Source organism: Oryctolagus cuniculus, chromosome 5 (genome assembly GCF_051225735.1).
Source record: "Oryctolagus cuniculus isolate XC-2025 breed Fujian yellow rabbit chromosome 5, ASM5122573v1, whole genome shotgun sequence".
In the NCBI taxonomy this organism is placed as follows: domain Eukaryota; kingdom Metazoa; phylum Chordata; class Mammalia; order Lagomorpha; family Leporidae; genus Oryctolagus; species Oryctolagus cuniculus.
Genome location: NC_142871.1, coordinates 64,433,176 through 64,454,160, shown reverse-complemented (window position 1 = coordinate 64,454,160; position 20,985 = coordinate 64,433,176). Strand labels below are relative to the sequence as shown.

Here is a 20,985-nt window from a genome sequence, read left to right as displayed (position 1 = left end):
GCAATGAAAGAAAATAAGGTTAGACAAGGCTTGAGACATACAAAGGCACATGCTAGTCTGTAGGAAATTCTTCAAATTAAAAGATGTTAGCGGCCGACATTGTGGTACAACAGGTTAAGCTGTCACTTGCGACGCCAGTATCTCATATGTGCACCAGTTTGAGTCCCAGTTGCTCCACTTCCAATCCAGCTCCCTGCTTATGTGCCTGGGAAAGCAGTGGAGGATGGCCCAAGTGTTTGGGCCCTGCACCCGTGTGGGAGACCCGGAAGAAGCTCCTAGCTCCTGCATTCAGACCAGCCCACTTCCAGCCACCGCAGTCATTGGGGGAGTGAATTAGTGGATAGAAGATTTCTATCTATCTCTCCCCTAACTTGTTTTTCAAATAAAACAAATAAATCTTAAAAAAAAAATAAAAGGGGTGGGGGGCGGTGGTGAGAACGGAGGATGAAGTGGGTCTTTTAAAAAATAAGAAGAAATGATCACAAAGGAGAGAACAACCAAAGTGCAGTGTTCCGGAAACCACAGAGGGGAGATGAGTACTAAGGGAGTGGTCAATAGTGCCAGGTACTTCAGAAGGTCGAATTAAAGAACTGAAAAGTAACACTGGGATTCCTGGCATTTTAGCTATGCAGATGTACTTGAATGGCCAGGCTATGATCAGGTATACAGCACACTGGAGAGCACATGACTTCAAAACCTCAGTTTACCCTAGTCACTCAGAAAGCTAATCTGTAAACACCAATTGCCAAGAGTGAAGTTTCCACTGTGCCTTTCATGGAGCCCTCCTGAGACCCCCAGAGTGTAGGCTGGTTCATTCACATCACACTGACTCAGCCACAGGTTCTACCTTTCCTCTCCTCTCCCCAACACCACCATTTCTTCCAGCAACTAAACAGCAGGGGTTCTTCTTCCCCCTACCCCTTTAACCAGATAATCCAGTCTGGGCCAGTGCTGTCGTGCAGCAGATTGGGCGGCTGCCTGCCAGCCACACCTGCATCCCACGTGAACACCAGTTCCAATCTCTGTGGCTCCACTTCCTACCCAGCTCCCAGCTAACGCACTTGGGAAAGCAGTTGGGCCCCTGAACCCATCCAGGCTCCTGGCTTCAGCCCGGCCTAACCCTGGCCATTGTGGCCGTGGCCGCTTAAGAAGTAAACCAGCAGATAGAAGATATCTCTTTCTCTTTGCATTTCAAATAAAGAAATAAATTTATACACACATATACATATATATTTACATTTTAAAAACCTAAAGCCCACATGGGTGGCACTGAGGAGAATGAGAAACAGATGAGTGTGAGGGTGAAGAATAGGCAGAAAAACAAATTTAAAAGAAGAAAGCTGTTAAAATTACTAGGCAGGTATTCTAATTTCAATACAGGCATATTGGTAGGGGGAAAATACAATATTTTAAAGTTTGAGTCCAATTCTATAAACAGAATTAATCAAGTGCCTAATTTACACTCACAGGACATAATTTTACTGTCAAAGCCTACTCTCAGAAAAGAAACAGTGGTGGTGAGCACTGTGGCCCAGCAGGTCAGGCTGCCACAGGATGCCCACATCCCGTATCAGAGTACCAGCTGGAGTCCGGGCTAATCTGCTTCTGACCCTGTTTCTTGTTGATGTGCCTAGGAAGTTGATGACAGCCCAAGCACTGGAGTTCCTGCCCCCTATGTAGGAGACCCCGATAGAGTTCCTGGCCCCCAGCTTCAGCCTGGCCCAAAGTTCCTGCCAGCATTGGAGAGTGAACCAGACAGAAGTTGTCTGTCACTCTGCCTTTCAAATAAGTAAATAAACCTTAGGAATTAAAAAAAACAGTAAAAAGCATTCCTCAATTCACTGCATTGTTTCAAGGGTACACAGTTTCAAAGTGAAATTTACTTTATGGAGAAGGAATATTTCAATCTCTAACAGTTTCAATTTCTAATACTTCTTTTTTTTTAAGTTGTATTTATTTATTTGCAAGTCAGTTATACAGAGTGAGGAGAGGCGGGGGGGGGGGGGGGGGGCGGAGTCTTCCATCCGATGGTTCACTCCTCAGATGGCTGCAGCAGCCAGAACTGCGCCGATCCTAAGTCAGGAGCCAGGAGCTTCTTCAGGGTCTCCCACAGGGGTGCAGGGGCTCAAGGACTTGGTCCATCTTCTACTGCTATCCCAGGCCACAGCAGAGAGCTGAATCGGAAGTGGAGCAGCCAGGTCTCGAACCGGCACCCATATGGGATGCCAGTATTTCAGGACAGGGCATTAACCCGCTGCACCACAGTGCTGGCCCCAATTTCTAATACTTCTGTCAAACAGAGTGAAGTATAAAGTTTCCCAATAAAATGAATTTCAGGCAGAGCACTAAATATTCAAGTGTCCCCCTTGACACCATCAGGTCATACCATATTCAAAAATTATCTGGTGTAACAGCATTTTTAAAAAGCTTTCTATTCATCTATTTATTTGTTTATTAATAAAGATTTATTTTTCAGTTGAAAGGCAGAGTTAGAGAGAGAGGAGAGATACTGGTTCACTCCCCAAATGGCCACAACAGCAGGGTTGGGCCAGGCAGAAACCAGGAGCTTCTTCAGGGTCTCCCATGTGGGTGGCAGGGGCCCAAGGACTTGGGCCATCTTCAGCTGCTTTCCTGGTCTCATCAGCAGGGAGCTGGATCAGAAGTGGAGCAGCGGACAGTGGCTTAACCTGCTGCAACAAAGTGCTGCCCCTCTGCCCCCCTTGAGAGCTCTAAGTTATTTATGTGTTCCTACTTTATAAATTAAGAAACTGTTAAGGCAGCTAGGTAGACATTAGCCTATGTGTGTAAAGGGGCCAAAGAAAAAAGGGGATTTTCATGTGGTGGAATAAGGGAAGAAATGTGAGATCAGGCTTTGGAAACAGACCAGCATTTGCACATCTAAAGTCTTGGCATAGTTTGCTAACCCTGTTGGGTGGGTCCCAGCACTCCCCTGGGGGCAGCTTCACAGACTTCCCTGCCCTAGAACAAGGAAGCTATTAGTTCTACTATGAAGTTCTGGGAGGAGTTTCAGAATTTCACACCCAGGAAGCTCTCTACCCAGCCATATTTCAGAGAGGGAGGTGGGGAAGAGGGCCATATCAAAATCCATAAAAACCCCTGTATCCTGCTTTTAAGAGCATGCCAGGACAGTGTCCCTTCTTTGGGAATTGAAACTAAACACAGCTTTCACCCAAGGAAAGGCTGCCTAGGACCCCACACCAGGGCTGCAGGAAGTTACACATGCCAACTGCTGCCTGAAGGTGTGTGTTTTTTTGAGTCAATCAAACTAGACAGGTACAAAATGTTAGCAAAAAACGGTGCCGTGTTCCTAAGCCCAGCCTGGCTTACCAGAAGTCAGGTGACCCAATAGCCCAATCACAAGCGTCAGCTCCACCCCCACCCTAACAGGATTTGCCACTCCCTCTTCCTTCCCTCTGCAAAGCTATATAAGCCCTGTTCTCCCAGTACAGGCTGCTGTGTCCTGTGCAGGGGGAGGTAGCCTGTCAGGTTTCCACCACCTGACAATAAACCTTTTCCCCTTACTTTGGTGTTTGCTGTGTTTTGTGGTGGCCTTTCCTTACACAAAACTATATTCTCCACTTTCTGAATGAGGCCAGCCAACTCCAAGATGAGGAGGTACAGGGTTGGAATTTCTGGCCCAACTGTGGGTTGTGGAAATCCTGGGTGTTGTCTCTCCTACTTTACCAGTTCTCTTTATAAATGTATCTTTAAGGACTCATTTGTTTTGTCTCTAACAAAAGCCATCCGGCTCCAGATGGTTCTAAGGCAGGGCTTCCAGACTGTTCTGTTGGAGGATGTGAACAGCACTCCGAACCACACAAGATAATCTCCCCAGGTCTCCTCTGCACACCACAGGACAGACAGCACCCTAAGAATAACCATAATCAGCTCTACTCCCATACGCCAGCTTGAAGAAAATACTGGCAATGTAGTACAACAGGTTAAGTCTCTGTCTGCAGTGGCAGCATTCCATATGGGCATCAGTTTGAGTCTTGGTTGCTCCACTTCCGATTCAGCTCCCTGTTACTGTGCCTGGGAAGGCAGTGGATGATGGTCCAAGTGCTTGGGCCCCTGCACCCATGTGGGAGACCAAGAAGCAGCTCTAGGCTCCTGGGCTTGGCCTGGCCTAGCCCTGGTTGTTGTAGCCATTTGGGGAGTGAGCCACTAGATGGAAGATCTTTCTTTCTCTGTCTTTCCCTCTCTCTCTCTGTAACTCTTTCAATAATAAATAAATAGATCTCAAAAAAAAAAAAAAATCAAAAGGGAAATAAAAAAATTCCTGAAAATGAATAAAAATGGCAATACAATATATCCAAACTTATGGGATATAGCAAAAGCAGTGTTTAGAGGGAAGTTTATAGCAATTAATGCATACATAAAGAAATTGGAAAAGCATCAAATAAATGAACTATCAATGCATCTCAAGGACATAGAAAAACAACAAACCAACCCAAAATTAGAAGGAGGAAAGATGGGCCGGCGCCGCGGCTCACTAGGCTAATCCTCCGCCTAGCGGCGCCGGCACACCAGGTTCTAGTCCCGGTCGGGGCGCCGGATTCTGTCCCGGTTGCCCCTCTTCCAGGCCAGCTCTCTGCTGTGGCCAGGGAGTGCAGTGGAGGATGGCCCAGGTGCTTGGGCCCTGCACCCCATGGGAGACCAGGAAAAGCACCTGGCTCCTGGCTCCTGCCATCGGATCAGCGCGGTGCGCTGGCTGTAGTGCGCTGGCTGCGGTGGCCATTGGAGGGTGAACCAACGGCAAAGGAAGACCTTTCTCTCTGTCTCTCTCTCTCTCACTGTCCACTCTGCCTGTCAAAAAAAAAAAAAAAAAAAAAAGGAGGAAAGAAATCATTAAAATTAGAGATTAAAGAAAATTGAAACAAAAAAAATACAAAAGATGAATGAAATGAAGAGCTGTTTCTTTGAAAAAACAAAACAAACAAAATTGATATGCCATTGGCCCAACTAAAAAAAAAAAAAACAAAAAAAGATGGATGAAAAAGGAGATATAACAATGGATATCACAGAAATAAAAAAGAATAATCAGGAATTACTACAATATGCCAAAAAATTGGAAAGTTTAGAATAAATGAATAGATTCCGGGATGCATACGATTTAGCAAAATGGAGGCATGAAGACATTGAAAATCTAAATAAACCAATGACCAAGATGGAGATTAAATCAGTAATAAAGACCGTTCCAACAAAGAAAAGACCAGGACTGGATGGCCTTAGTGCTGAATTCTATCAGACTTTTACAGAACTAATTCCGATTCTTCTCAGACCATTCAAAATAATTTAAAGGTAGGGAATCCTTCCAAACACCTTCTATGAGGTATCACCTTAATTCTAAAACCAGAATAAGATAGAAGAAAAAGAAGTATAGACCATATCCCTGATGAACAGAGACATAAAAGTCCTCAATAAAATACTAGTCAAATCCAACATGTCAGAAACATCATTCACCCAGACCAAGTGGAATTTCCCACTATTATGCAGGAATGGTTCAACATATACAAATCAATAAATGTGACATATTGCATTAACAAACTAAAGGATAAGAAAGCATTTGACAAAACACAACATCCTTTCTGATTTAAAAAAAAAAAAAAAAAAAAAAAAAACCTTAAGCAAATTAGGTATAGAAGGAACATTCCCCAATACAATCCCACAGCCAGCATCATAGTGAATGGGGAAAAATTGGAAGCATTCCCACTAAAATCTGGAACCAGGTAAGGATGCTCACTTTTATCATCGCTATTCAATGGAGTCCTCGAAATTTTGGCCAGAGCCATTAGGCAAGAAAAAGAAATCAAATGGAGACAAACTGGAAAGAGAAAAGTCAAATTATCCCTTTTTGCAGATGACATGATTCTAAAAATAGGGGAACCAAGAGACTTCACTAAGAGACTACTTCATAAGAGGGTTTGGTAAAGTGGCAGAATATAAAATTAACACACAAAAATCAATAGCCTTTATTTACACAGACAATGCCATGGCTGAGAAAGAACTTCTCTGATCAGTCCCATTCACAATACAAAAAAATTTAAATAACCTGAAAAAATTTAACCAAGGATTTCAAAGATCTCTACAATGAAAATTATAAAACATTAAAGAAACAAATAGAGGAAGACACAAAAAAATGGAAAATCTTACATGTTCATGGATTAGAAGAATCAATATCATCAAAATGTCCATATTACCAAAAACAATTTACAGATTCAATGCAATATCAAAATATCAATGACATTTGTCGCTCCCCCTCTTCGTGGAGGAACGACACAGGACCCTGCGCTGTTCTTTCGTCTGTTCGGCCCTCCCCGGGTTTGCTGCTGGTTCTTCCCGGGTTGGCTACTATCCCTTCCATCTCCGTGGAAGGGCAGTTCCCCCTGGCCACATTCCCCACTTCCGCAGGGGAGCGGCACACCGCCGGCCGGCTCTTCTCGGGGGCTGCACGGGTGGTCCTTCAGCTAGATGTTCCCTTTAGATGTTCCTGGTGCATGCCGTCTCTCTCCTCCTTTATAGTCCTCCTCCGCCAATCCTAACTCGGCTGCCCACACGCCGAGTACGCTGCTCTCCACCAATCAGTAGCAAGTCCTACAGTTTATTGGTTGAACTGGAGGCAGCTGTGCGGAAGCTGTTTACTTCTCTCCCAGCGCCATATTGTGGGAGAGCAGATGCATAGAATAAGTCTTAATTCCAGTAACTCAGTCTAGTCCGGTTTGCTCCCCACAGATCCCCCTTTCTTTTTATTTTTTGGCGTTGATACGCGCCTGTCTTCGGTGTCCCGCGGCACACACTCTGCTCTACTTGCTAGAGTTGCCACAGGCTCTTACAAGTCCTATCAATCAGGCAAACCGAATCCGGGTCCTCTCTTCGCCATGTTGTGAGGAGGTTTTTAGGCGCTGATGCGTGCCTGTGTTCGATGCCCTGCAGCGCATGCTCTGGTCGAGCCTGCAGGGGCTTACAAGCCCTATCAGGCAAACCGAATCCAAGCCTTCTCATTGCCTTTTTGTGGGGAGGCCTTACTGATGTTAATTCGTGCCTGTCTTCGGTGACCTGCGGCGCATAAGCTGCTAGCCGCCCAGGTGCTCATCGCCTCACTAATCGGGCAGACCGAATCCAAGCCTTCTAATTGTTGTATTGTAGGGAGGCCTTTCTATTTCTCTATTTCTCTATCTCCGGGCATTCCTATTTCTCCCATTTTACTTCTGTCTGCCAACATTCCCATTTCTCTCACTCCACTTCCAAACTTCTGTTTCTCTTATCCCCGCAGCTTCCCGCTGCCTCGCCCTGCCGGCAGCTTCACGGCTCCGCGCAGCTTCCCGGCGCCCGCCCCGAGGCTACTTCTCGGCGGCTTCCCGGCTGAGCCGCTTCAGCCCGCGCCTCTTTCATCTGCGCGGCTCGGCTTTGCGCGGCTTGGCTTCGCGGGCTCTGCGGTCTCCACGCCCTTCGCGTCTGCACCACGGCCTCGCGCCAGCCCCGTTCCCTATCTACTTGTGCCCCGCACGCTCTCTCTGCGCACGGCAGCCTCCGCGAGTCATACAGCGTAGCTTACGTGTCCGCCACTAGCATTCAATCTAAGTTCCCTGGGCTAGCCTGGCGAATTCAACCCAGCATACGTCTCCGCCCCACGGTTTGGCTTCCCGTCCTTTGCTCCCCGGGCTAATCAGACGGATCCCAATCTGGCTTACGTTTCAGCTTCTGGTTTCAACTTTTTGCCCCCTATTCCCGGGCTAACTTGAGAACCCCAAAGTGGCTTTCGTGTCCGCCTTGGCCTGCCCCCCGCGGCTTCAATTTCCCTAACATTTTTCTCTACCCGGTATGTTTCCCCAAGCTTTCCTCCAACAATATTCCTCCCTCATTTCTCCTGGCCTCTCCCCACAGTCCGCGTCCGAGTCTGTTTGTTCTAGCTTTCACTTTCGCTTTCGACCTTAGAGATTTCTCCCAGCTTCCCCCCGTAGTCCGTATCTGAGTCTATGCCTAGGCTTTCAATAGCTTCTTCCGGCACCCTTTTCGTCCGGCTTTTCCCTAGGCTGTTTGCTAGTCTCTCTCTCCGGTAATTTCCCAGTTCTTCCCGTTTCTTCCCTCCTAAGTTTGCTATCCGTCCTAGGTTTCCTAATCCGAGTCATTTCTTCCCTCCTAAGTTTCCTTATCCGAGTCACGGCACCATCATGTCGCTCCCCCTCTTCGTGGAGGAACGACACTAAACCCTGCCTAGGCTTCATATCCGAGTCACGGCACCATTATGTCGCTCCCCCTCTTCGTGGAGGAACGACACAGGACCCTGCGCTGTTCTTTCGTCTGTTCGGCCCTCCCCGGGTTTGCTGCTGGTTCTTCCCGGGTTGGCTACTATCCCTTCCATCTCCGTGGAAGGGCAGTTCCCCCTGGCCACATTCCCCACTTCCGCAGGGGAGCGGCACACCGCCGGCCGGCTCTTCTCGGGGGCTGCACGGGTGGTCCTTCAGCTAGATGTTCCCTTTAGATGTTCCTGGTGCATGCCGTCTCTCTCCTCCTTTATAGTCCTCCTCCGCCAATCCTAACTCGGCTGCCCACACGCCGAGTACGCTGCTCTCCACCAATCAGTAGCAAGTCCTACAGTTTATTGGTTGAACTGGAGGCAGCTGTGCGGAAGCTGTTTACTTCTCTCCCAGCGCCATATTGTGGGAGAGCAGATGCATAGAATAAGTCTTAATTCCAGTAACTCAGTCTAGTCCGGTTTGCTCCCCACAGACATTCTTCTCAAATCTAGAATAAACAACGCTAAAATTCATATGAAAACCCAAGAGATCCTGAATAGCTGAAGTAATCTTATACAACAAAAACAAGGCCAGAGGCATCACAATACCAGATTTCAAAACATACTATGAGGCAGTTATAATCAAAACAGCCTGGTACTGGCACAGAAATAGATATGCAGACCAATAGTACAGAATAGAACCCCCAGAAATCAATCCATGCATCTACAACAACAGATCTTTGACAAAGGAGGTAAAAATCAATCCCTGGAGAAAGGACAGTCTCTTCAACAAATGCTGCTGGGAAAATTGGATCTCCATGTGCAGAAGCATGAAACAAGACCCTTACCTTATACCATATACAAAAATCAACTCAAAGTATTTCAAGGATCTAAATCTATTACCTAATACCACCAATTTACTAGAGGAGAATATTGGGGAAACTCTGCAAGACATTCGTATAGGCAAAGACTCTTAGAAAAGACCCCAGAAGCACAGGAAATCAAAGCCAAAATAGTTGGGATTACATCAAGCTAACAAGCTTCTGTACTGCAAAGGAAACACAACAAATTCAAGAGGCAACAGACAGAATGGGAGAACATATTTGCAAACTATGCAACTGATTAAGTATTAATAAACAGAATCTATAAAGAGCTCAAGAAACTTAACAAAAAAACAAATAATCCAATCTAAAAATGGGCAAAAGACTTGAACATGCATTTTTCAAAAGAAAAAATTCAAATGGCCAACAGACACATGAAAACAAATACTCAGGATCACTAGCCATCAGGAAAATGCCAATCAAAACCACAATGAGTTTCATCTCACCCCGGTTGGAATGGCTCTCATACTGAAATCAACAAACAACAAAAGCTGGTGAGGATGTGGGAGAAAAAGTAACCTAATCCACTGTTGGTGGGAATGTAAACTAGGGCAGCCATTGTGGAAGACAGTATGGAAATTCCTCAGAAAGCTGGAAATAGATCTACCATATGACCCAGCAATCCTACTCCTGGGAATTTACCCAAAGAAAACAGAATCAGCATATGAAAGAGTTATCTGTACCCCTATGTTTATTGCAGCTCAAGAGCTAATTTTATGGAATCAACCCAGATGCCCATCAATCGATGACTGCATTAAGAAAATGTGGCACATATACACTATGGAATATTACTCAGCTGCAGAAGAATGAAATCCTGCCTTTTGCAACGTAATGGATGCAAATGAAAACCATTATACTTAGTGAAATAAGTCAACCCCCAAAAGACAAATATCATGTTTTCCCTGATCTGTGGTAACTCATAGAGTACAAAAAAATTAACATAATTATTTGCATTTAAATCTGCATAAAACTATTCTTGTATATACCTGTTCCTAGGAAATGGTTTACAGTCTGAATGAACTTAATTATCTTACAACCACACAGAACATATGTAAACATTACACTGTCATTGGTTGTATTTCACTGAAAGAAATTATGAATGACTAACCAAAAATACTGAATATGGATGAAATGGTCATGTATATATTCAATTATTGTTTATAGCCATTGTCTGTATTTCCACTAAACTAGGGTCTTTTTGCTCTTATTAAACTTATTTGGTGAAATATCAATCTTTTCACTACAATGTACATTGAAAATATGCTATCTCAAAATTTTGAAAAAAAAAGAAATAAAGGTAAAACAAAGAACGCTGGGAGGGGGGAGGGCAATATCATTATGTTCTTAGACTTGTATCTTCAAATCATTTTGAATCTGTTAAAAATTAACTAAAATAAAAATGAAAAAAAACCAAATGAACAAGTCTACCTCAATAAGTACATATCATAAGATAAAAAACTTTTCTACTTTTCAAAGTTCTCACAACCAACACTATCCTCCACTCAGTAACTGCTGAGAGACCATCAACAGCCCGTGGTCAATGGTTAGTTAACGGCAGAGTGCAGAGATGCAGGGATCCAATTTTCCAGTTTCAGGCTATCTTTGCTTAAGCACAAGCTAACAGAGTAGCAAAGAATTAGCCCAAAAGCCAACAATAAACTTGGGGCTCAGGCCTACACATCTGAGAAGAGACAGCTAGATCTTTGTCTCCACACTGTTTCTCAGTTTACATAAAGTGTGGCCCGAGAGCCCCGAAACCAGCAAAAGGAGCCACAGTGCACACACAAGGGTCTCCAAAATGCTAACCTGGAAAATAAGCATCATGAAAAAACTATGCGTGGATTTCAATTTTTTTTTTTTTTGGCAGCAAAACAAAGTCACCTTTTAATTATGTTTTCCATAAATGTTTTGAAGTACCCTTGTATAATCATGCAGGCATAGACTGTCTAACATTTTTAAGGGGAAAAAGAAAACCCAAACAATAAACATCAGTCATCACAGAACCTACAATACTAAAAATCTAAAAACCTTATATAATCTTTTTTGTAAGGTTATTAACTAAGACAGACAGAAAAAACCCATGTGGTCAAGTTAATTTAAAGAAAGTATTTGACCAAAACTGCAATGTCAAGAAAGAAAAGCTACAAGAGCTTAAAAAATAAACAGGGCTGACCTTTAGAATTCAAGGCAGATGTTTATTCTAAGATAAAGGGTAGCACACGCACGAGGTGCTTTCAGAAATACAGCAATTCAACTCAGTAAGTTCAATGCTTATCACCCAAACTTTAAATGGAAAGTCTAATATTTCACAAGAATACAGAATGATACAGACTTTAGTTAATTTACCTGTATAATCCTTAGTAATAAAAAAGCTATATTATTATAATTTCACCTGCAGCCCTCTTCTTCCTCACAATAATTAAATGCTTCTTATATGTAGTTTTCTCACCAGAAAAAAATCATCACCAGTTCTATGTCAATATCCTAAATTATGAACATTATATTCTTTTTGCTAACCCATGTGCTAAAACCTGTGTCACCAGCTTTGTATGTTATCTCATATTATCCTCATAGAAAACAAGAGGCTGAGTGGGTCACCCAGGTACAAAGTGGCAGTAATTTGACAATGAACTCAAGTTGCAACTGAGACAGTTTCTAGTCGCTGTCTTGTCTCTAATACTAAGTGGCAGACATTCAAGTCATCGGTGAACCAGAGGCGCTCAAGCAATGGGTGGAAGAAAACTCAGGAATACTAAACAGTGTCTTACAGCCCTGTATACATGAAGGGTGAGAGCAACTCCTGGTAGGGGTAAGAAAAAAATATCTTTCCCTGCATAGCACTCTCCAGAAACCACAGGTGGTATCTTCACCTTCTTAGGATGTGAGAAAAGGTATGGGCCTTCTTCCTAGAGATTCAGATCAAAATTCTACATTATTTTAGAAGATGCAGACTCATATAAACCATCAGTATATCTCAGTTCAAAAATTCTCATTTGGAGCCAGTGCTGTAGTAGGTTGGGCCTACTGCTGGCAGTGCCAGAATCCCTTATGAGCACCAGTTCCAGTCCTGGTTGCTCCACTTCTGATCCAGCTCCCTGCTAATGGTCTGGAGAGCACTGCAGGATGGCCCACGTGCTTGGGCTCCTGCACCATGTGGGAGACCCAGAAGAAGTTCTTGGCATTTGGCTTCAGACCAGCCCAGCTCCAGTCATGGCAGCCATTTGGGGAGTTGAACCAGCAGATGGAAGACCTCTCTGTTTCTCCCTCTCTCTTTAACTCTGCTTCTCAAATAAACAAATTTCAAAAAAAAAAAAAAAAAAAAATTCCCATTTGAGGGGTGGGCGATTGGTGCATCGGTTGACTCACCATTTGGGATACCCACATCCCATGTTAAAGCGCCTGGTTCAAGTCTGGCTGCTCTGCTTCTGATCCAGCTTCCTGCTAATGTACGCCCTGAGAAGCAGCAGATAATGGCTTAAGTACTTGGGTCCTTGACATTCAGATTGGGAGACCAGGACTGAGTTCTAGGCTCCTTGTTTTAGCCAGGCCCAGTTCTGGCTGTTCTGGCCATCTGGGGAGTTAACAAGTGGATGGAATGTCTCTCTCAACCTTTATATGTCTCTCTCTGCCTTTATAATGAAACAAAGAGGGCCGGTATTGTGCTGTTATAGGTTAAGCTGCTGCCTGCAATGCCAGCATCCCATATGGGTGCCAGCTCAAGTCCCAGCTGCTCCACTTCTGATCCAGCTCCCTGCTAATGTGCCTGGGAAAGTAGCAGAAGATGGCGCAAGTGCTTGAGCCCCTGCACCCACATGGGAGACCTGGAGGAAGCTCCTGGCTTCAGCCTGGCCCAGTCCAGGCTATTGTGGACATTTGAGGAATGAACCAGTGAATGGAATATCTCTTTCTCTCTGAATCTCCCTTTCTTTATAACTCTGCCTTTCAAATAAATAAAACAGATCTATAAATATATAAATGAAATTAAAATAAATACTTTTTAAAAATTGCAAATAAGTAAAAAGTCCCATTGATTTGGCTGGAAATTAACAGAATGAGGTTTTAAAAGTACAAACTGACACAAATAAATTTCATTGGAAATTGTTTCAAATGTTAGCAAAGCCCTGCTCACATAGAGAACTTACAGAAGGGGAGCTAGAACTGTGGTGTAGCAGGTAAAGCCACTGCCTGCAATGCTGGCACCCCACATTGGCGTCAGCTGGTGTCCCGCTCGCTCCTCTTGTGATCCAGCTCCCTGCTAATGGCCTGGGAAAGCAGCAGAAGAGGAACCAAGTTCTTGGACCAGTGCCATCAATGTGGGAGACCTGGATGGAGCTCTTAGCTCCTGGCTTCAGCCTGGCTCAGCCACTGCGGCCACTTGGGGAGTGAATCAGTGGATGGAAGATCGATCGATCGCTCTCTCTCTCTCTCTCTCTCCCTCTCTCTCTCTCTAACTCTGACTTTCAAATAAATACATTTTTTTTCTTTTTAGATTTATTTTACTTAATTGAAAGTCAAAGTAAGAGAGAGAGAGAGGGCACCATCTTCCATCGACTGGTTCACTCCCGAGATGGCCACAACAGCCAGGGGAAGTCAGGAGCCAGGAGCTTCTTCCGGGTCTCCCACACAGGTGCAGGGGCCCAAGGACTTGGGCCATCTTCCACTGCTTTTCTAGGCATATTAACAGGGAGCTGGATTGGAAATGGAGCAGCTGGGACTGTAACCTGCACCTGTATTGGATGCTAGAGTTGTAGGTTGTGGGTTAACCTGCTACAGCATAACACCTGCCACACCAAATAAATAAATATTTAAAACAAACAAAAAAAAACTTACAGGTGAAGGGAGGTTTAGGGGCTCCCATTGTTAACACACTTACCGTTTTCCTGTGCAATTCTTGTCATTCAGCCCGCCAACCTTGTTTATGGCAGACCAGGCTGTGAGTGCCACATACGGCAAAGAGGCAGCTTGAGTATGAGTGAGTGACTTGGGCTTGTGAGACACCTAGATTTGAAGACAACAATTGACAATAAGTAACTTGCAAACCAATGAACACAAGTAAGCACGTTTACCTTCAAAGGAATCCAACTGTTTTCACAGGCGAACTTATAAAATTCTTCCGGGTTCAGTGTTTATTTGCACAGCCTACTGCAAGTTTATCCCTAAGCAATATTCTCTAAATAGCTTTCTACCTGCCTCAAAGAGGTCCAGCAATGTTTAGCAAGCTACATTATCAGATATGGCTACTTCATTATTTTTAAAAACACCATACACACTAATCCCATGTAGTCCTGACTACACCAGAAGTAATTCTAAATAAACCTTGAATCCTCATAAACACAATCTAATTTGTTTTTGAGTTCAGTTACCTCCTTTACCCCCCTTTTCTGGAAGGTAAAATTTCTAGCCTTTTGCGTCTCAGTGACACACCTCTTTTCTCTTCTTGCTCCCCTTTCCCTGGCCGGTTTCCTCCATGTGAATCTTTCTCTCTCTTCAGAGTCGGGTCTGACAAATGTGATGGATTCCTGTTTTCACAGTTACTCCCAACAGCTCAGCGCGCCCATGCCCCTGCTCGTGACAGATTCATCCTCTCCACTGGGTATATTTGATTTCAAGCCCACGCTTGGTAAAACCAAGGGTTCTAGATTTCATTCCAAACCCCTGCTCCATTACACAAAGATGACTTCCTTGACAGGCAGTGTTATTTATTTATTGACAGGCAGAGTGGACAGAGAGAGAGAGAGAGAGAGAGAGAAAGGTCTTCCTTTTCCGTTGGTTCACCCCCCAATGGCTGCTGTGGCTGGTGCACCGCGCTGATCCAAAGCCAGGAGCCTGGTGCTTCTCCTGGTCTCCCATGCGGGTGCAGGGCCCAAGGACTTGGGCCATCCTCCACTGCACTCCCGGGCCACAGCAGAGAGCTGGACTGGAAGAGGGGCAACTGGGACAGAATCCGGCGCCCCGACTGGGACTAGAACCCGGTGTGCTGGCGCCGCAGGCAGAGGATTAGCTTAGTGAGCAGTGGTGCTGGCTGACAGGCAGTGTTATTAAAGGACACCAAATACCCTTTTAATCTTCCAAAAATTTCCTGCTCTCCTAGTTCTTTCAAAACTGCCCATAAAACAAGAACCCAATCTGAAAAATCACCAGCGATATCTGTCAGTCTTTGTTTATGCTTTCTAATAGCATTTCAGCAGAGTTGGTGAGTTACCTCATTCCCACTGACGACGACAAACTCTGAGAAAGTGCCTTGTTTCCAAGGAGGGACTGCGGCCCAGACCTGAAACACACATGCAGGCACTTATATTAAAGACATAGATCTTTCCTGTCCAAAGCAGAACATGAAGCCGTTCCCTAACACACACCCAACCCAATGAAAACAGCACAAATCAGCAAAACTGCAAGAAAAGTTATTCCAAGAGGCTGGTTTACGGTGAAGCAGGTAAAGCCACTGCTTGCAATGCTGGCATCCCATATTGAAGCCAAGGTGGGAATTCCAGTTCCAACCCAGCTTCATGTTAATGCTCCTGGGAAGGCAGCAGAGAATATTCCAAGTACTTGGGCCCATACCTCTCATATGGGAGACCAGGATGGAGTTCCTGGCTTCTGGCTTCAGTCTGGCGCAGCCCTGGCTACTGCAGGCATTTCGGGAGTGAATCAGGAGATGGAAGGTGTTGTTCTTCCTCTCTCTCTGTTTGAAAGGCAAAGTTACAGAGAGACTGAGAGAGTGAGTCTTCCATCCACTAGTTTACTCCCCAGTTGGCCACAACAATCTGGCCTAGGCCATGCCAAAGCCAGGAGCCCAGAGCTTCACCCAGGTTTCCCACGCAGGTGCAGGGACCCAAGGTCTTGGGCCATCTTCCACAGCTTTCCCAGGCCATAGCAGAGCTGGATTGGAAGTAGAACAGCCTGGATCTGAACAGGTGCCCATATGGGATGCTGGCACCACAGGTGGTAGCATTACCTGCCACAGCACAGGGCCAGCCCCTAAACCTTTTCTTTTTAAAAAGTTATTTCAAATGATATAAATGTATTGTTTAGTGTGATTCTGGACTTATCAGGTCAAACAAGGCAGAAGCTGATGCCATTATATCCTGGGGCACTTGCAGTACCAGAAACAGCAGTCTCTGGGTTCCACTTCTGGCTACAGCGCTGGCTAGCTGGGGGACTTTACAGTTTGGCTTTCTCATCTGTAAACTGTCTTGGCTGCACCTACTCCGTAGGGATTGAGTGAGCTTTTTTATGAAAAGCAATCCAAACAGTGTTAGAAATTTTTATGAGCTCACTATAATCTCTTGGCACAAAAGTTTAACATAGCAAGTGACAGGTGATTATAACAATCAGCTATTTTAAAACCACGTAACCCTTAATGTAGCCATTGTCATTTAAAGGCTCAAGAAAAATAAAAGTCTCAATTCTACATATCTTGATGTCTTACAGTTCTGAACCACTAAATTCAGAAAACTCCAGTACTATCAAGTTGGTTTGGAATCGTTGGTGAAAAAAAGGAACAGAACCAAAACCATGAGAGGGTTCCAGCCAAAGCTCAGTACACATGCTGAAAGGCATAAAGGCCACTGGCACAGAACAAACTTCCAAATACCGTGGAATGAGGGTTCCACGTCTTGAGAAGGAACAGCATATCTCCCAACTCACCTCATCTCCAGGCTTGAAGTACTTCACATCCAGCCCACACTCCATCACCACTCCGGAGACATCCCGCCCCAGGGTCAGCGGAAACTCTTCCCCTTTGGTTTTAATGTGTAAAGGATCCCGCTTCATGTTTAACGCCGTAGCTCCATAACCACCTAAGAAACACCATGATCAGTTTCCTCCAGGAAAGAACAGAATGACTTTAAAATCCCTATAGAATCATAGGTCAGGTTCAAGAAGCAGATTATAAACAAGCAACCTTTTTTAAAAAAAAAGATTTATTTATTTATGTGAAAGAGTTACACAGGGAGAAAAGGAGAGGCAGAGAGAGAGAGGTCTTCCATCTACTGCTTCACTCCCCAAGTGGCTTTAACAGCTAGAGCTGTGCCAATCTGAAGCCAGGAGCTTCTTCTGGGTCTCCCACATGGGTGCAGGAGCCCAAGGAGTTGGGCCATCTTTCACTGCTTTTCCAGGACATAGCAGAGAGCTGGATCAGAAATGGAGCAACTGGGACTTGAACCAGCGCCCATATGGGACGCCGGCACTGCAGGTGGCGACTCTACCTGCTATGCCACAGTGCTGGTCCCAAAACAACCAATCTTATGATCTTTTCCCATCACGGGGTAAAGCATGAAAACTTTGAGTGTTGTCTTTTCAAAGAAAATTACTTGGAAAGTCTCAACCTCTTCTTATCTACCTAAAGCCATCACTGTGCTCAGAATGTTTTTGAAATTCAGATTTTGAAACTGTCTTCAGGACTTTTAGCATTGTCTTTTATGTAGTTTTATTTGTTCTTAGAAGATGCTTCTTTATTAATTTATTCACACATGAACTTTATAAGCAAAGATATCTGGTGTCAAGTCTGGAAAACAAGATAAATGTTAAAGCTGTTGGAAGTTAATGAATAAATCAACAAGGGATGGATATAAAGTACTCGATATTGACACTGGTCTATGTGTTAACAGTCCCCACCTAATTTAAAAACGAAGTTTCTAAAAAGCAATTTTGCTACATAGATTCCTGAGTGGAAAAGAGCCACTTGACTGTAACTGATCTGATGTTACATGAGGTGAATTGCTTTACTGCACTTTTTTTTTTTTTTTTTTTTTTGGACAGGCAGAGTGGATAGTGAGAGAGACAGAGAGAAAGGTCTTCCTTTGCCTTTGGTTCACCCCCCAATGGCTACTGCGGCCAGTGCACCATGCTGATCCAAAGCCAGGAGCCAGCTTCTTCTCCTGGTCTCCCATGGGGTGCAGGGCCCAAGCACTTGAGCCATCCTCCACTGCCTTCCCAGGCCACAGCAGAGAGCTGGCCTGGAAGAGGAGCAACCGGGACAGAATCCGGCGCCCCGACCGGGACTAGAACCTGGGGTGCCAGCGCCACAGGCAGAGGGTTAGCCTATTGAGCCGCGGAGCCTGCCTGCACAAATCTTTTTTATTTAAAGGGCCAGAGTTGTAGTGCAGAGTTGTAGTGCTTGCGACACTGTGCCAGTTCGCGGCCTTGCTGCTCTATTTCTGACCCATCTCCTTGCTAATACATCGAAGGAGACAGAGATGGCCCATGTTGGGGGCCAGGACAGAGTTCTTGGCTCCTGGTTGTTGCCCAGCCCAGACCTGGCTGTTGCAGACATTTGGGGAAGGAACCAGTAGATGAAGATCTCTAAATAAATTTTTAAAAAAGGGGGGGCGGGGAATGCGGTGCCAGCATCCTATATGGGTGCCAGGTTCTAGTCGCGGCCGCTCCTTTTCCAATCCAGCTCTATGCTATGGCCTGGGAAAGCAGTAGAAGATGGCCTAAGTCCTGGGGCCCCTGCACCTGCGTAGGAAACCTAGAAGAAGCTCCTGGCTCCTGGCTTTGGATCGGTGCAGCTCTAGCGGTTGGCAGCCATTTGGGGAGTAAAACAGCAGATGCAAGACCTCTTTCTCAGTCTCTCCTTCACACTGTCTGTAACTCTACCTCTCAAAAGAAAAAAAAAATTGTGTGTGTGTGTGTGTGTGTGTGTGTGTAAGACAGAGACTGTCTTTCAAATAAATACATCTTGAAGGAAAGAATGTCAAATGCTGCTAACAGGGAAGACAGGTTTTTTCAATTAAAAGCTGCTGAGAGACTAAAAAAAAAAAAAGAACAAAAAACTGGATCCGACAAAAGCAACACCTTTCGTGACCTTGACAGTGACAGTTCCTGTGGCATGGTGTGCTACAGAGGGAATAGGAAACAAGGAATTGGTGACCATGAGAAGATTCAAGTCTTTCAAAGAAGGGAAACAGAGAAACGGAGTAGCAGCTGGACAGGACAACAGAGCCTGAGAAATCAGTTTTCAGTGGCTTTGTTTTAAGAGGGTAGAGATAACAGCAAATGTCTGTTAAGGGAAATAATCCTTTAGGAAGAAAAATACCGACGATGCAGGAGAGAAGTGCAGCAATGACAGGCCAGAGTGGTGGGAGGGGATGGAGTCAAGAACACGAGTGGAGTGGAGGGTGGGCCTCAGAGGAGAGCAACAACACCGCTCCACAGAGCAGCGGGCGAGGCAGAGCACACACGGACAGATGCAGACGGGGGGGGGGGGGGAGCTTGCAGAAGCCCTTTTTCTCATTAAAAAAGAAAAAAATCAAGACTCAGAGAAAGTCAAAGTTGAGATGGTCCCATAGAATTCAGGCCAATGGCCATGATGCCAACATCACCCGTTTACTATCTGGCTCGTGAGGACGGCACTCTTTCAGGGAAGAAAACAACTTCACACGTAACACTCACCAAAGTCGGATATGTCCCCTCCCCTGCCTTCCATTCCTTCTCTACAGCTAAAACATATGCCATCATTCACTGACACCCCTAGGAGGTTTGGGCAACAGAAGCAGGTAGGTAGCCATGTCAAATTTTAGCTACTGTTTCAGGGTGGCAAAAAGGTTTCAGTCCCCTTTGAAGTGCAGAACACACTTGCTCAAGGTTGTTTTAGAGCAGCTTTCTTGAGCATCATGAAACACTAACACATCACAGATACCATCTAAACTAGCTCCAAATCCAGAATGCAGCTGGCTGCTAGCTAGTCACTGAGAATCTGCTTAGCGACACTAAGGAATGGGCCCTGTGGAGTTTCCATCCCAAGGATGGAGGCTGCCACTTTGATTTGTTCAGAGAGTTGAGCTGATTAGGGAAATCCTAAATCTGTCATCAATTTCAAAGACTTTCATCCCATCTAAGAACACCAAGCTTTCTTGGTATAATGCTGTTGGCTGTATTTTTCTTCCTACTTTTAAAATTATTCATTGCTTCGGCCACTTCCATGATTTGTTATTTTGCGTCAAATGGTAATAGCCATCAGAAAAACAGCCAGCCTTCATCTTTCAAAACAAAGCAGACATGTCTCTTATTTTCTTGCCAAGGGAAATAACAGCTTCTGAAAATTTACAATCTTTTACTCATTATTTTATTTCCCCAAGCTATCATTGCAGAAATCTTCTGCAACAACAACATACATTCTCAAAGAGAATCCATGGGCAGGGGGGAAAAAAGAGGATGACTTACAAATCTTACCCACATCATTAAAAAAAGAAAAACCTAAGATGTCTCAAGAACACCACATAAAAGCAAAACATTATATTAATAAACAGTAGACCAGACGCAGCCATTCTCCCAAAATAAATATATATATACAGGAGCAGGTGGGTGTTGTAGCCCAGTGTGTTAAGTTGCTGCTTGGGAGGCCCACATCCTGTATCAGAGCTCTGTTCTGGTCCTGGCTGCTCTGCTTCCAATCCAGCTCCCTGCTAACGTGCCAGGGGAGCAGCGGATGATGGCCCAAGTGACTGAGTTCCTGCCACCCACATGAGTGGAATCTCTGGCCCCTGGCTTTCGTCCAGTCCAGCCCCTGCTGCTGTGATCATCTGGGGAGTCAACCAGTAGATGGAAGATCTCTGTCACTCTGCCGTCAAATAAAAAATGAAAGAAAAAAAGGTACACAACACAAACTGTAGAGTATATTCAAAAAAAATAAAAGTTGACAGATCGGGCCGGCGCTGCGGCTCACTAGGCTAATCCTCCGCCTTGCAGCGCCGGCACACCAGGTTCTAGTCCTGGTCGGGGCGCCGGATTCTGTCCCGGTTGCCCCTCTTCCAGGCCAGCTCTCTGTTGTGGCCCGGGAGTGCAGTGGAGGATGGCCCAAGTCATTGGGCCCTGCACCCCATGGGAGACCAGGAGAAGTACCTG

The 20,985-nt window shown here is 45.0% G+C and overlaps 1 protein-coding gene across 7 annotated transcripts in view; it reads right to left on the bottom strand.

Annotated features, from left to right (window-relative positions):
• The window catches only part of RTN4IP1 (reticulon 4 interacting protein 1), a 68,442-nt gene that overhangs the window by 41,773 nt on the left and 5,684 nt on the right, over positions 1–20,985 (bottom strand). For 3 of the 7 annotated variants that reach the window (XR_016233810.1, XM_089332773.1, XM_002714873.6), the window contains exons 2-4: positions 16,786–16,937; positions 15,341–15,409; positions 14,012–14,136 (exon numbers count right to left, since the gene is read on the bottom strand). Coding sequence is in view for 6 of the 7 variants with exons in the window: in XM_002714873.6 (XP_002714919.3) it covers positions 14,012–14,136; positions 15,341–15,409; positions 16,786–16,937 (346 nt within the window). In the remaining variant the exon portion in view is untranslated. Of the gene's footprint in view, positions 1–1,935; positions 2,175–2,231; positions 2,290–14,011; positions 14,137–15,340; positions 15,410–16,785; positions 16,938–20,985 lie in introns of those variants that run through there. The other 4 variants (XM_089332777.1, XM_089332774.1, XM_089332775.1 and 1 more) reach the window with 4 other exon arrangements.